The 14,652-nt window shown below is 35.6% G+C and overlaps 1 protein-coding gene across 1 annotated transcript; it reads left to right on the forward strand.

Annotated features, from left to right (window-relative positions):
• The first annotated feature begins 3,237 nt into the window (after window positions 1–3,237).
• ALN (allantoinase) lies at window positions 3,238–14,204 on the forward strand. The gene is made up of 16 exons (XM_088976288.1): window positions 3,238–3,423; window positions 4,201–4,294; window positions 4,668–4,788; window positions 4,927–5,000; window positions 5,319–5,395; window positions 5,550–5,586; window positions 5,668–5,753; window positions 7,596–7,655; window positions 7,967–8,115; window positions 9,505–9,631; window positions 10,660–10,815; window positions 10,912–11,022; window positions 11,581–11,691; window positions 13,156–13,254; window positions 13,670–13,813; window positions 13,958–14,204. Exons 1-15 carry the CDS (start codon window positions 3,340–3,342, stop codon window positions 13,796–13,798), a joined length of 1,515 nt encoding a protein of 504 aa, XP_088832414.1. The 5' UTR covers window positions 3,238–3,339; the 3' UTR covers window positions 13,799–13,813; window positions 13,958–14,204.
• The last annotated feature ends 448 nt before the right edge of the window (window positions 14,205–14,652 follow it).

Genomic DNA, 14,652 nt, shown 5'->3' on the forward strand with positions numbered 1-14,652 from the left:
GGTTCATTGACCAAACGGTTTTGGGGGAAATCTGATTTTGGGGAAAACGGAACCAGCCACTTGACCGGTTCCTAGTTTTTCCGGTCCGATCCGGTTTTAAAAATCATGTTTTTTAGAAAACAATTACTGGATAAATGCACTTAAAACCGCCCCCCACCCTCCCCCCATTTACCCGAAAACGAAGGCATGGTGAATTCCGGTCAAATTCCGACCACCATTGGCAGCTTGGTATCTCTGACTGCTGGCGCATTGTTAACGAAACGAGAGATCTTCTCGTCTAAGAGTCCAAGGCTTGAGGAGGGAGGAGGTCCCTAATGGGAAGGGAAGCTTTGCAGAAAATGTAAGAGTTGATTGGTAGCAGAGTTGGTTGAATTACAGCCTACCGGAGGCTGAGTCTGAGATAGTGCTAATTTTACTTTTTTGCATGATGTATGATGTACAGCATTTTGTACAATAATTGAAGCCGGTCCATGCCCATCTTCCCCAAAACTACATTGGCTTGTTGGGAGCGTGCGTGTATTGGGACATGATCCAGATGCATAATTAATGTGCAGTATGTCAAAACTTATGCTGTGTTTGGTTGTAATGGGAATTTTTTTGCACGATGCAAAACCATGGCAGTGTAACTTATGATTTATTTTTATTTCGAATTTATTGGAGTATAAATGAAGTTAAGGCTTCAAGCAAAATGAAATAAAACCCAAATTAAAATTAAATCAGAATTTACATTATTTTTATTTGCACCTTGTTGACAATATGAAGTAGAAATTTGTTGTCTTGTTGGCCTGTTGCCTTATATATGAAATAGAATTTGTTGCCTTGTCATGTATTTGCATCTGTCACACTTCTTTATATATGAAATAGAATTTATTCCTCACATAGTGTGCTTCACGGCTCACACCAATCTTGCAACATGTTGTAATGCATTGGGAACATCTTTCCATGAATGACACTCACATCATTTGCACAGTCCCTTGCAGTGAGAATATCTCTCCCATTAAAAAATAATATATATATATATAAGTATGGAAATATTTCCAATGCACGATGTAAAAGGCTGTGCCAACAGTATGAGCACAGTCTTTGTGAGAACTGAAGCTGATCTCATATGGATATGTTCCATATGTGCAGTTCCAAGTACTGTGAGGTTGGTGTAATAAACGCTTTGTGAGGAGCAAAAGCCGGATTTGTTGTATTACTGTATGCATTTTCTGGATATGCTACCAACATAACTGGTTTATATGATCTATAGCCACACATCTCAAGTATGATTACAGTCTCCAAAGTAGTGGCTGGTTTATATGATCTATAGCCACACATCTCAAGCATGATTACAGTCTCAAAAGTAGGATCCATCAATGACAAAATTCAAGTTTGAAACACGTTTGAGATGTGCTGCTATAAATCAAATAGGAAATTGTGCTTGGTTCAAGTCATACAATTTTAATCAAGGGTAAAATATGAAAACCTCAGGGGACCAATTCATAGGCCAAATGGTCTGACTGCCTGGTTCGAATGGACAGTTTATTCTGACAAAAAATAAAAATAAAAACAAAAAAACAGCCAAAACTATTGTCTAAGTCGACAGTTCGATGGTTCAACCGTTTGAGTCAGCAATTTGCTGATCAAATCAACAGTTTTTGGCCAAAAGCCGGTTTTGGGGTGAAACAGAACCGATCAAGTGACCAGTTCCCAACTTTTCCAGTCCAATCATTTGGTCCGGTCTGATTTTGAAAACACTAGATTTTGACAATCATAAAAACTTCCTTCGAGATTTTACTCTCACAAAATCCCCCTGTGGTATTGAAGAAACCTACAACTAACTCCTTTTTGTTATTGTCTTGGATGGAAAACATTGGCCTAATGAATTATTAGTTTTTTAAAAGTACCCACTTTTAATTAAAAATTTCCTTGAATCAAATTTAAATGAATAAAATAATTTTACTCTATAAAAAACATTTGGTTTAGTGAAATTTAGAAGGGCAAATATGATATTTTGAACTATATTGAAAGATGCCCTAAGATGTAAGATGTAAGAGCGCTCCTCACAATGACCTCACAATCACATCCCACTGTTTATTGGGAACATCTCCCCATGAATAATAAATACTAGTACAAGAGATGCTTCCAATGTGCAACCATGACATGCTGTGAGGTCGATGTGAGGAGCACTCTACAAGCAGTAGATCCAAGCTCCATGGTGTGTCACCATGCATGAGATGTGGCAGTTCCCATTTTAATGATGGGTCCCAACTCCTAGTCTCATGGTAAGCAAGAGTATGTTGGTAGGGTACAGGTACATGTTTTGTTGGCAAGAGATACTAAGTCTAGATGAATTCGGATCTGCTATCCACGAGATGTTCCCACATCTCTACCTATCCATGACATGACAACTGCACATTAGGAATATCTCCCTTGTCATTCATGGGAGATGTTACCAATGCATGGTGATGGTGCTTTATGGGTATGGATGTGGGTTGCAGATCTCGAGTCGCCCTAGATGTGAGAACAGGATCTGCTCCTCATAAATGGGCGCCTCATAAGCCAGGTTCAAAATATCGATATGTCCAATACACCGTTATGGGCGTATCAGGCGAATTGATACTCCTTTTGGTGATTTTTTTTATTTTTATTTTTTTTGCCAACTGGTTTAGGGGAGCCAGTTTAGGTCTTCGCTACACCTTGATCAAACCACCGATACACCCATTGTAGGAGCATATCGATGGGGTGCCGGAACGATACATATCGGCCGATACGTATCGATACTTTGAACCTTATTTACAAGCATATCCACCATGGATTGGGAACATCGCTCGCGTGAATAATAATTAATAAATAATAGGTACGGGAGAAGTTTACAATGCATGGTAAGATGCGTGTGAGGTCGGTGTGAGGCGCCCATTGTGAAGATCAGATCCGGTCTCCTTTTAATGCGGTCCTCTTCGTTAATCGACGTGTCACGTGACATCTGTTTTGTCGGACACGTGAACAGAAAAATAATATTTTTTTCAGCGGTGGAAATATATGAGCTGGACTGATGGGACGTCGAATCAAAGATTCAAGAGAATCACAAGCCCTCCCAACAATAACAAATACAAAAGATTCCACTGCTGCCTGCTGGCCGTTTTTCCCACTCATGAGGAACTGACACCACCTTTTTTTTAAATATATTTTATTTTTATTTTTTTCACTAATGACACCACTCTTTTGTATTTATTTACCATTCTTTGGCTACTTGGCTTCCATTCCATTTCCATGTATTGAGAAATTCAGAGAGAGAGAGAGTATAGGAAAAACAGAGGAGAGCAGAGCATACAGACTACAGTGTGTTCTGCAGAGATGGATAATCTGCGATGGAGGCTGTATCCTCTTCTATCGGTTATAGCGTCCGTTTTTATTTTCTACATCAAAACATCCTCCAAGGTCGGGGACTTGATCTCTCTTTTTCTTTTGATAAACTGAGACTTGCTCTCTCTCTCTCTCTCTCTCTCTCTCTCTCTCTCTCTCTCTCTTGTCTGTTTCATCTCTGTTGTATCATTTCTCTGTCTTCGATGTGATTGATTATGGTTGAGTTCTGGTTTCAGATTTTTCTGTTATATTAACAGCTTTTGTTGAGATTGTATTGATTTCAGCAATTTCTGATTGAAAACAAAAAACAAAAAACAGATTTTAGTGATTTCTTTAGTAGAAATATACATGAAATTTTATCATAGTTTTCATTTTATCTCTCTGTTTTACGTTATTCATGGTTGCGTATTAGTTTCTGATATTTAAGTCCTTGAAATTCTCTTCTATTTCTGGTAGTTGCCTATTGATGCATCTATTTATTTTGCGCATTTGTCTCTGCATGTACATGCGGGATTATATTTACGTTTATGTAATATCTTTATTTCATATTTTTATGGTGTTGATCACTGGACTCCTGCTTGACCAAAACCAAATCGATTCTAGATTTATAGTTCTTCAGTGATTAACTCTTAGGCAAGAGAATCTGTTATTTGTTTTCTTCGTTCTAGGCAAAAGATTTAAAACATGTGGTTGACTGGTCAGTATATGTTGAGTATGAAGGAATTATTTTGCCTATTTTGGTTCCAATAGGCAAAAGATTTATCCATTGTATACTTGCATGTCTCTCTCTCTCTCTCTCTCAAAGACTAGCTTAATCTTAATTTAACCATAGCGTGCCCACTTTTGTTACAGCCAGCAAACACTGAATGCAGCCTTCTTCCTTATGAAAGTTATTGGATAACTAGCAATCGCATTGTTACACCAAAAGGGGTCATTTCTGGTGCAGGTTTGTTGTGCGAGATATCACATCCCAAATTTCTTTTTATATCTATTTGTTTCATTTTAAAATAGGTTGAAAATTTCTGAATTCGTAAAATTTCAATTGTATTCCTGCCTCCTTACAGCCAAAACTTTGATTTTCTAGCCTTGAGGGGAAGGGCTACCCCCGTTTTGTGTAGCTCACTTTCCATTTTCACCAAAAAAGGGTTTTATACTTTTGAGAAACCTTTGGTGTAATGGCATGAAGGTGTTGCCTTAACTCAAATTTATAATGAATAGGCTATTTTTTCCCTTCATTGCTCTATCAGCACCATGGTAAAGCTTTAGACAAAGAAGGCATTATGTTGATTAGTTATTTTATTTGAATCTGGAATGAGTAGTTGAGGTAAAGGGAGGGAACATTGCATCCGTGGTTGAAGGAGAGAACTGGCAGAAGCAAGTAGGACAGGCACATGTGATTGATTATGGAGAGGCTGTTGTCATGCCCGGCTTAATTGATGTGTAAGATGCAGAAAACCATCTCTAGTGGTTTACTCTTTATCCTTTCGTGCATGCTAACCTAAATTTGTCACTTCATATTTATTTTGCTTGAAGCTATGTACCTTACCTTGTGACTCACATGGATTAATGATTCTATTAAAAAATACATCTTGATGAACCAGGAAGGACTGAATGGGAAGGATTTTCTTCAGGGACTGAGGCAGCAGCTGCTGGTATGTATCTTATCAAGACTCCTTATTTAAGAAAAAAGCATGTTCTCATAGATGCCTGAAATGTATGGCATATGATTCCTTATTGAACTTTTGGAGAATATAGTCAATGTATAAAGATTATAAAGGCAGAATGCATCTTCATAGCATTGCCTCAAAATGCATTTGCCTTTATCAGTACATGTATACATTTTGCTTGTGACTATGGGTTGCTACCATCATGTGGTGTCTAACTATTTAGAGCATGAAAATTTAAAAGGTTTTATTATGGTTGGTGTGCAAGAGCTAATGATGCACTTGTTGTAATCTATGCTTTTTCAGGTGGTATAACAACATTGATTGACATGCCTCTTAATAGTTTTCCCTCCACAGTATCTGAAGAAACTCTAAGACTAAAGGTGACTATTGCATGCTTTCCATAAATATTTTTTTTATCTTACTATATCCATTCTATATGACAAAGTTCATTCTCATTCTATATTCTATTGTGCTTACTTATTTCTGTCTGCCATGTATGACTTTACTGATCATATTCTTTATCCTGGTTAACAGGTTGAAGCTGCAAGAAATAAGATCTATGTTGATGTTGGTATGCTCTTTGAACTATACCTTGGCATACTAATGGAAAGTTGGAAACGGTAGTAATTGCAGTTTGTGTTTATGCCAATAGGTTTTTGGGGAGGTCTTGTTCCTGAAAATGCATTTAATACAAGTATTCTGGAGGCTCTCCTTAGAGCAGGTGCTCTTGGTTTGAAGGTAACTGAATTAGGGTTTTTGTTGTTGTTGTCATAATGTCGATTCATGGTTGAACTGTTATCCTCCGTGAATCACTCAAAATTGGAAGAAGAGTCGACTTAGTTCATCAAAATTCTTTCATGTCTAAACTCATTGGTTTTGTGCTTTTCTCCAAGGGATATTTTCTCTCTAGGATTAATTATTATGTACAATTATGTTGCTAGAATTTGTTAAATTTTGGAATTTCTTTTCAACTTGGCATTTAACCTGTTTAGGATTTAACATTTTGCATCTTGTACATTGTTGATATATTTTTATGGTACAATTATATTTCTTTGTACTTTCACTTTTATGCTCTTCCTTGATTAGTTGGTTAATATTTGAACCATTTTCTTAGGCCTTTATTCTTATTCCTTTTATCCCTTCTTCATGAATGCAATTTCAGCTTTGCAAAATTTGACTGGACTAAAATTTTTTCAAACACCACAGATTAGATATTCTGTGTTTCTATTCCCTTATATCTTGGATGCATAGGAAGCAGGATATCATCGTTTAAGCAAGTATGGAGAGGCATTTATATGCCATGGACCACTGAACCTTTCCTTTCCAATCTTAATTCTTTTAGAACAAATTATTTCACTCATTACAACCTTAATTCATTAGCAAATCAAGTATGTCATGGCAAATAGTCATGCTGTTCCATGCAAGTTTTGGAAAGGACATGTCTTGCTATGTTCTGATGTCTACCTAGGATCAGTCCTGAATTTAAGGGATCTTATATGCATATATTACCTATTAGCATGCAATATTTATTATTTTTTCAAATTTTCTATATTTAAGTGGTCCATATTAGCTTTTCTCATGACAAATCTCATGTTTGTAGGACTATTTTAGATGTATATTTTCTCTTTTGGCAGTTCATTGTTTTTTGTTCAGGAAAATTTTAAGTGATCCATATGTATGGATGTAATTTTTCATACTGTTACGCCTCTTGATAGTTTTAACAATATTCAAAGGTCTCTTAATATGGCACTGAACAGAAGGAGTGCTGAAACAGAATTCATGTAACCGTCCCATATAGGTGGAACAAGGCTTAGATGATTATGAATATTCAGAGGTCATGAAAGTTTTGGAAAGGACATGTTTTGCTATGTTCTGATGTCTACCTAGGATCAGTCCTGAATTTAAGGATCTTATATGCATATATTACCTATTAGCATGTAATATTTATTATTTTTTCAACTTTTCTACATTTAAGCGGTCCATATTAGCTTTTCTCATGACAAATCTCATGTTTGTAGGACTATTTTAGATGTATATTTTCTCTTTTGGAAGTTCATTGTTTTTCGTTCAGGAGAATTTTAAGTGATCCATATGTATGGATGTAATTTTTCATACTGTTACGCCTCTTGATAGTTTTAACAATATTCAAAGGTCTCTTGACATGGCACTGAACAGAAGGAGTGGTGAAACAGAATTCATGTAACCGTCCCGTATAGGTGGGACAAGGCTTAGATGATTATGAATATTCAGAGGTCTCTCTTGTTCTCCAAGAACTTCTTAATTTAGAAGTACAAGCACATAAATGGTTTATTTTTACTCTCATGAAAAATTGATTTTGTCTTTCATCATAAACCTTTTGTTAACTGAATGTTCATGTTTTTATCTGTAAATGCTCTCTTTGAAAACGATTGTATTCTCTTGTAAGCTTGATAAGTATTTAGTATATGGCCTGAAGGTAAATTGATCTTAGGCCACAGATGATCTGCATTTTCATTGTCTATTTTTTAAGCTTGTGTTCCTTCCCTTATTGGAGGTTTATGTCTTCTGACTCCCTATCTTCTTTTCTGTGTTTTTATGTAGTCTTTCATGTGTCCTTCAGGGATCAATGACTTCCCCATGACAAATTCAAGCCATATAAAGGTTTGTATTACTATTTTTTTGTATTATAAGAGTTCCTTATTAAGGTATACAAGGAATCCAGATGAAATAGCCTGATATTTGTAGTTATATAAAATTTACAGGATATTATCCTGATATTAGTTTGTTATTTGTATGTTCCCAGATTGCTTTCCAAAAAATATGCTAATTTCTGCATGCACAAAATGTTTTTCTTGGGTTGGTTTCTGCAGTATATGCATATGCACATGCATTATACTCAACACACATTGTCAGACTTCATTTCAGAGCTGATACATGTGTTCCTTTTTTATGATTTAAACTTGCTTCTGTAGGAGGGACTGTATGTACTGTCAAAGTTCAAAAGGCCATTACTTGTGCATGCTGAGATTCAACCAGATTCTTGGAGCCATCTAGAATTGAAGGATGGTATGGAAGACCCTCGGTCTTATTCAACATATCTTAAAACTAGACCTCCTTCATGGTAAGATAGTTCTATGATGTTAACTTCTCATCTTTTAAATAAGTGAACAAACTAATGTATTTTATCTTAGAAGTATTGTTTTCATTATGGATGTTTTAAGCATGACCAAAGTTGTGCATTTTAATAATAATGAAAATAGTTGTAGAAAGCATGGAATACAGAAAAGGACCTCAGAAAGAAGATATAGAGAAAAGGGCGGAAAAAGAGGATAGCCAAAACATAAGGGTTATAAACAACCAGTAGAAAAGAGCCTCTATGCCAGCAAAAAATGAACCCCTTCCCAATACATAGACCGTCTCCTAAGACCCTTTCTGTGAAGCAAGTTTGCCCTCCTGCTTCTGTCGTACAGCTTCTTCAGGGGTGGACCTTAGAGGGCCTGACTGTAACAGGCAAGCTGCTTTGGAAGATCTTTCCATCTGCTATCCTTTGGGCCCTTTAGAAGGAAAGGAACAGCCGTATTTTTGACAACCTTTCCAATGACATAGTTTCAGTCAAAAACAAAGTTATATGTTTTTTATGTTCCTGGTTAAGTGTACAAAGAGCTTTCACTGGAGCTCAGCTTTTTTTTTATTTTTGCAATCTGGACCATTCTTTATCTGATATCTGAAATCTTTTTGTAAATTCCCATTGTACATGGGCTGACGTATCTGGTTTCTCTTTGCAATACAATACTTTACCTTCTTCAAAAAAAAAAAAAAAATAGTTCCTTTTTTTTTTTGGTTTTCTTCCTGCCTGAACATTCTCTTCATAAGAATGTTCCTATTGTAATCCCCAAGGAGCAGGTATTTACCTGACTCTGACAACTGAATGATCACTCTTACTCACATTTTCTTTTACAAATAAAAAGAAGATTATCATTCACTGTTTGTGATCTTCATACAGCTAAGATTCCCATGAAGAAAAAAATTATGGTCGCTTTTTGTGGTTTTATTTCCGCATCTATCAAAAAATCCACCAGATATATATATATATAGTATGTATGTATGTATGTATGTATGTATGTATTATATATATATATATATATATATATATATATATATATGTATGTATGTATGTATATGTATATGTATATATGGTTTTATGGTTTTTGGGTCATTTCTATATAACCAATTACAAATAAATTATATGTTTCTTTAGTTTTTCTTCTGGGCAAGATTAGCTTAAAGAATAGCCATCCATCATTAGGAATGTTCAATATCAAGCTTCTACCTTGTATACCATTCTTTCATTCATTCACTCATAATCAATAAAACCTATGTTGCCAATCAGAAACATGTGCAATTTGAAACTTTGAAGTTTGATCTGAACTTGCATAGACTTTTTAAATATAATAAACCTTGTAATATGGTTTTCTGATTGTTTCCTTTCTTCCATTTTCCTTTCAATCAGGGAGGAGGCGGCTATTAGAGAGTTGTTAACAGTAACAAATGACACAAGGAGCGGGGGACGTGCAGAAGGAGCTCATCTTCACATTGTTCATTTGTCAGATGCAACAGCTTCCTTGGATCTTATTAAGGTACAATCAGTGTCCTTTTTTAGTTTGTTTGTTTTTGCTTTAAATTGAGTATGGAGCTCCATTCTTGAACTTTTCGTCATGAATATCCCATTATCCTTAAATTGAGTAAGAAGCCAAATGTTTTTTATCTCTACTTATCCTTTTCATATCCTACGATGAAGACAATGGAGAAGCTTTACCTAAAAAATGGTCTATAAAACAGTGAACACAACCAAATGCAGTTCATGTCTAGGAAAAGGATGTATGTATAACTTAGAGCAACTTTCTAGATTTAACCAAATTCTAGACTAGTCATACTATAATGGAATATTTTAGTATGACTACATCAACGTGGAGAGTAGTGACCTTAGGATAAACCACTTCAAGGAGCTCCTTCCTTTCATCAGTTTTTGTGGACTAGTGCATTTGATTATGTTGTTTTACCCCTGAAGTTTAAAACAAGTCTTACATTTTTCTGTATTTTAGAAGTAATGGTTATTTAGATGAAATACCCTGCTTGTTTCTTGGATGATTCATTTAAGCAGTATATATACTTCCGTATGTCTACTTTGAGTGGTTTTGATCTCATGAACTTTTGTAGTTCCAATTCAAGAAGCTTATCTCTATTGAAAATTCTATGATAAACAACTATCTTTATAATATTGTATATATACATTTAAACTCTTATACATACACAAACAGTCACAAACAAATATACATAAAAAGTTATGTAGTGACTGGTGAGATGGTAATTTTCTGATCGGAAAACACAGGTTGGCCCCAAGCAGGGTTGTATTTTAATTTGTTTTTAACATTATATCCAAAGTATATTATTGCCGGTACTCATGTTTGAGGCCTAAAATAATGTAGTCCACTTTTAGCATGGTATGTACAAGCAAGTTAGATATATGTCCAGTGATGTACAAGTGCAAATCCCCCCACCCTTGAGCTCAATGACTACTGATGAAATTTTGATCCCTCAAAAAAAATCACATAATCTAAGAGTTTCCTTCCATGATAAATTTAGAATGATAATCTACTTCTTATAGGGAGCCAAGAGCAGTGGTGACAGCATAACTGTTGAAACTTGCCCCCATTATCTAGCATTTTCTGCAGAAGAGATTCAGGATGGTGATACTCGCTTTAAATGTGCCCCACCCATTCGTGATGCTACCAATAGAGAAAAACTATGGGCGTCCATCATGGTATTTTCTAGTTCCATGATTCTCTTTCTGTGCTTGGTATTTCCATAGTCTTGTTTACAATTGTTTGATATATTTTTCATGAAAACTCTGTCTCAGGAAGGACACATTGACCTTTTGAGTTCTGATCATTCCCCAACAGTGCCAGATCTTAAACTTCTTCATGAAGGTGACTTTTTGAAGGCATGGGGTGGCATATCATCCTTGCAGGTTGGTAACCGTTTATTTCATTACCAGAAGAGGGATGCAGAAGAGTGTTGGAATTTAGCAAAGAAAACATTCTAATGAAATTGCTGATGCTATCGTGGCATGTTACTAAAACGAAATACAAAAATAAATTTGGTATGTTGGAAAAAAGACACCACTGGGCATTATCTCCTATTTTTCCAAGGGATAATTGTAACCTAGGTGCTTGTTTTGGGGATTCAGTGGTGGAAAGGTTTTCAAAGAAATTGGCTGCTTAGAAGAAAAATTACATCTGTTTAGGAGGTAGGGTAACCCTTATAAAGTCTTCTTTTAATGGAAGCATAACCCATTTCTAAAAATTGTTTGTGTTGTTTGGTTCATTGTTTATTATATGATAAAAATCTTAGTGAAGTAAAATATCTTTTCATTTTCAATGAGTCACTTCAGTAGTACCAGGACCAAGTACTTAAACATGATTTACGCCCTTCTCTTCTGTATTTGCTTTTATGTGTCTTTATAATTCTCTTTTTTTTTCAAAAATTGATCTTGAAGGTTGACTTGCATGTTAATGAGTGTATGCAGTTTGTTCTTCCTGTGACATGGTCTTATGGACGAAAGTATGGAATCACTTTGAGTCAATTAGCTTCATGGTGGAGTGAAAGGCCAGCTAAACTTGCAGGCCAGCAATTGAAGGTTGTATCTTTTGTTGTGAAATTTTATTTTCACCATCAGAATTCAGAAATCTAGATCAGATAGTCCATGTATTAGTAGTACATTTTTTTTAAACAACAATACTAAAAGAGATCTTGTGCCTCTGCAAACTTTACTGGTATTCTTTTCTGGACTGAGTTAATGAGGGATCCCTACCATGACGTGCAGTCCTAAGGCATCAAGTTAGAACCTACTTAAATACCGTGCCCCATTTTATATCAGTCTTTAAGTCCCTTCTGACACCAATCCATTGGTTAAATCCACACCCTCATGTAAGGGGCCCCATCTTAATTTGTGACCCTTCTTTTTTTATCCCACCATAATATGAATTGTTCATGTGGCAACAAGGATGAGTTCTATACAATTTTTTCTTCTTTTCTATGACTTATTTGGGTTTCATTATCAAAGTGTACATATTATGATATGTTTTCTAGGGATATTATACTTAAACCTATTTTGCACTTATAATCATCATCATCTCCTTGTAAGCCTTGTCCCAACTATATGGAGTTGACTACATGAATCCTGCTCCACCATTCTATTCTGTTCAGCACCATATCCATTGTTAAATTATGGGCCCTTAAATCATTTTTCACTACTTTAAGCCCACGTTCTTTTCAATCCACCCCTAGCTTTTCTAGCTCCTTAACTTGAAAGAGATCACTTCTTCTCACTATTGCTGTAGATGGCCTTCTTTGCACATGCCCAAACCGCCATAGTCTGCTTTCCCTTATTTTATCACCTGTTGGAGCTACTCCTAGGTTTTTTGAAATAAGATTATTGCTGATCTTATATGGCACTGAGCAGAGTATAATGGTGGAACCGGATTCATGTATGTTAGCTATTTATGCATATAAATTCAAGAAAGCTGTATAATATGGAAAATTATAAAAACAATGAAATACAAGTCAAGCAAAAAGGTATATGATCTTGCTATGGCAGTGAAGACCCACTTTACAATGCATCCTCGTTGGCCCCCATTTTAGCTAGACCATCAGCAACAACATTCAAATCCTAGAAATGTGCCCCAAAACAGTTGGACAAGAACCAAAGGGAATCTGGATTTCATTAAGCATGTGGAGCAATCTCCACAGGCCTCTTTCAAATCCTATACTACTCTACTTCTATATGGAAATCCCTTTCAATCAGGACAGATGAAAACCTTAATCCCATGGTGACCCTAAACCAAAAAGAAACACCATTATTTTCACTTCTATGAATGTTTTTCTTTTCTTTTCAATGTGTAAATGTTTTCTGGGTTCCAAAGGTTTATTATCTGACACTTTATGTACATGAATAGTAATTATATGCTCCCAAAATTCATTGGTTCATTCAGGATACAACTTCATACTTCTTATATAGTATGTTTTCCTGAATTAATTATTATTCTTTCAATTGTTAATTTCAGACCCATTTTATAACTCCAGAAAAATGGAATTCATGCAGGGAGCTATTGCAAGTGGAAACCATGCAGATATTGTTGTATGGGAACCTGATACTGAATTTGAACTCAACGAGAACCATGCTACATACCATAAACACCCTGTATGTTTTTTTTCTTACATGTGCTTTTCTTGTTCAACAGACTTGGTACTTTGAACTAAGAGAAAAAAATGATCAAGTTGATGCTTCTCAGCTTGATTAAACAACTTCACTTTTGATATAATGCCAGGATTTCATAAAATGAAAAACAAGTGTTCACTCTAGTTTATTTTTCATTGTTTACTATCATTAATTAGGCCCAAAAAATGTAGCAAATGGATGATCATATATTTCTCATTCTCTGTTTTGATTCTTCCATCACAGTTTCCGGTCTTAATGATCTGTGGCCCACAGGTTCCTGAAAATGCTCAAGATTGTAGTCTTCAGTGAAACCATGGCCCAAAATGTCTTAGGATTGACAAAGTTAACCAAGGAATTCTAGCATTTCTTACTGGATTGTGTTTTCCTCTATGCACAGAGTATCTCGGCCTACATGGGAATGAAACTATCTGGGAAAGTTTTGGCAACTTTTGTGAGAGGGAACCTTGTCTACACTGAGGGGAGACATCCTCCCACTGCTTGTGGTGTTACGATCCTTGCAAATTAAAGGGATAAATTGATGGTATGTCATAGAGCCATTATTTAAAGTTTGGTTAGACTTGGATGGATTAGAAAATATCATTCTTATAGGATTTGGACACAATACACAATACAAAATATCATTCATCAGCAACTTCCTTATACATAGTTATTGTTATTTCAACAGGTTCCAATTAAGGTGGGGCTTCCTGAATCCTGATTGTAGGCAATGCAACAACATAAGTTGTTTCCGCCTCCATCACCTGAACATGTCTGACTGTAGCATCTCAGAAATCATTGTATCCTATCAGGTCATTTTCAGAGCTTGTATTGTGTTTTCAATTGCCGGAAGCTTCTTTCTCGCATGTTTTATCTTGGATATGTGTGATATAATCAGTTTAGTTATTGATCAAGAAAAGGAAATTGTTTCCTAATTAGATAGAAGGTTCAGTCCCCCCCCCCCCCCCCCCGGGTAAAGAATAACCAAAAAAGAAATAGCATTCTTCTCGTTTTCACCCTAAAACATATATGACATATTATCAACTTCTCTGGGTATATTTATATATTGACAATGCATCAATAGCTGGATGTCAGATACCAAGATTAGTTATCATATTGGAATTTGAAACCGATACATTCAATTTCCAGAGGTATCTGCTTGTACTCTATTGCCGTCTAGAAGATGAACAAAGAAAAAGAGAGAAGATTCAATGGTGTGGTTACATGAATTGCAGCGGAGGGATGCCCCAGGTTCAGTTAAAATGAACATCTAATGGCAATACTTTCATGAACCTCAAGAACAAAGAACTAGGCAAGTAATTAGATTTTTTTTTTTTTGGTAGGCAAATAAAACTATTCCACTAAATAAAACTGTCACAGAAC

This window comes from Nelumbo lutea, chromosome 1, assembly GCF_056320005.1.
Source record: "Nelumbo lutea isolate HS-2025 chromosome 1, American lotus-T2T, whole genome shotgun sequence".
NCBI lineage: Eukaryota > Viridiplantae > Streptophyta > Magnoliopsida > Proteales > Nelumbonaceae > Nelumbo > Nelumbo lutea.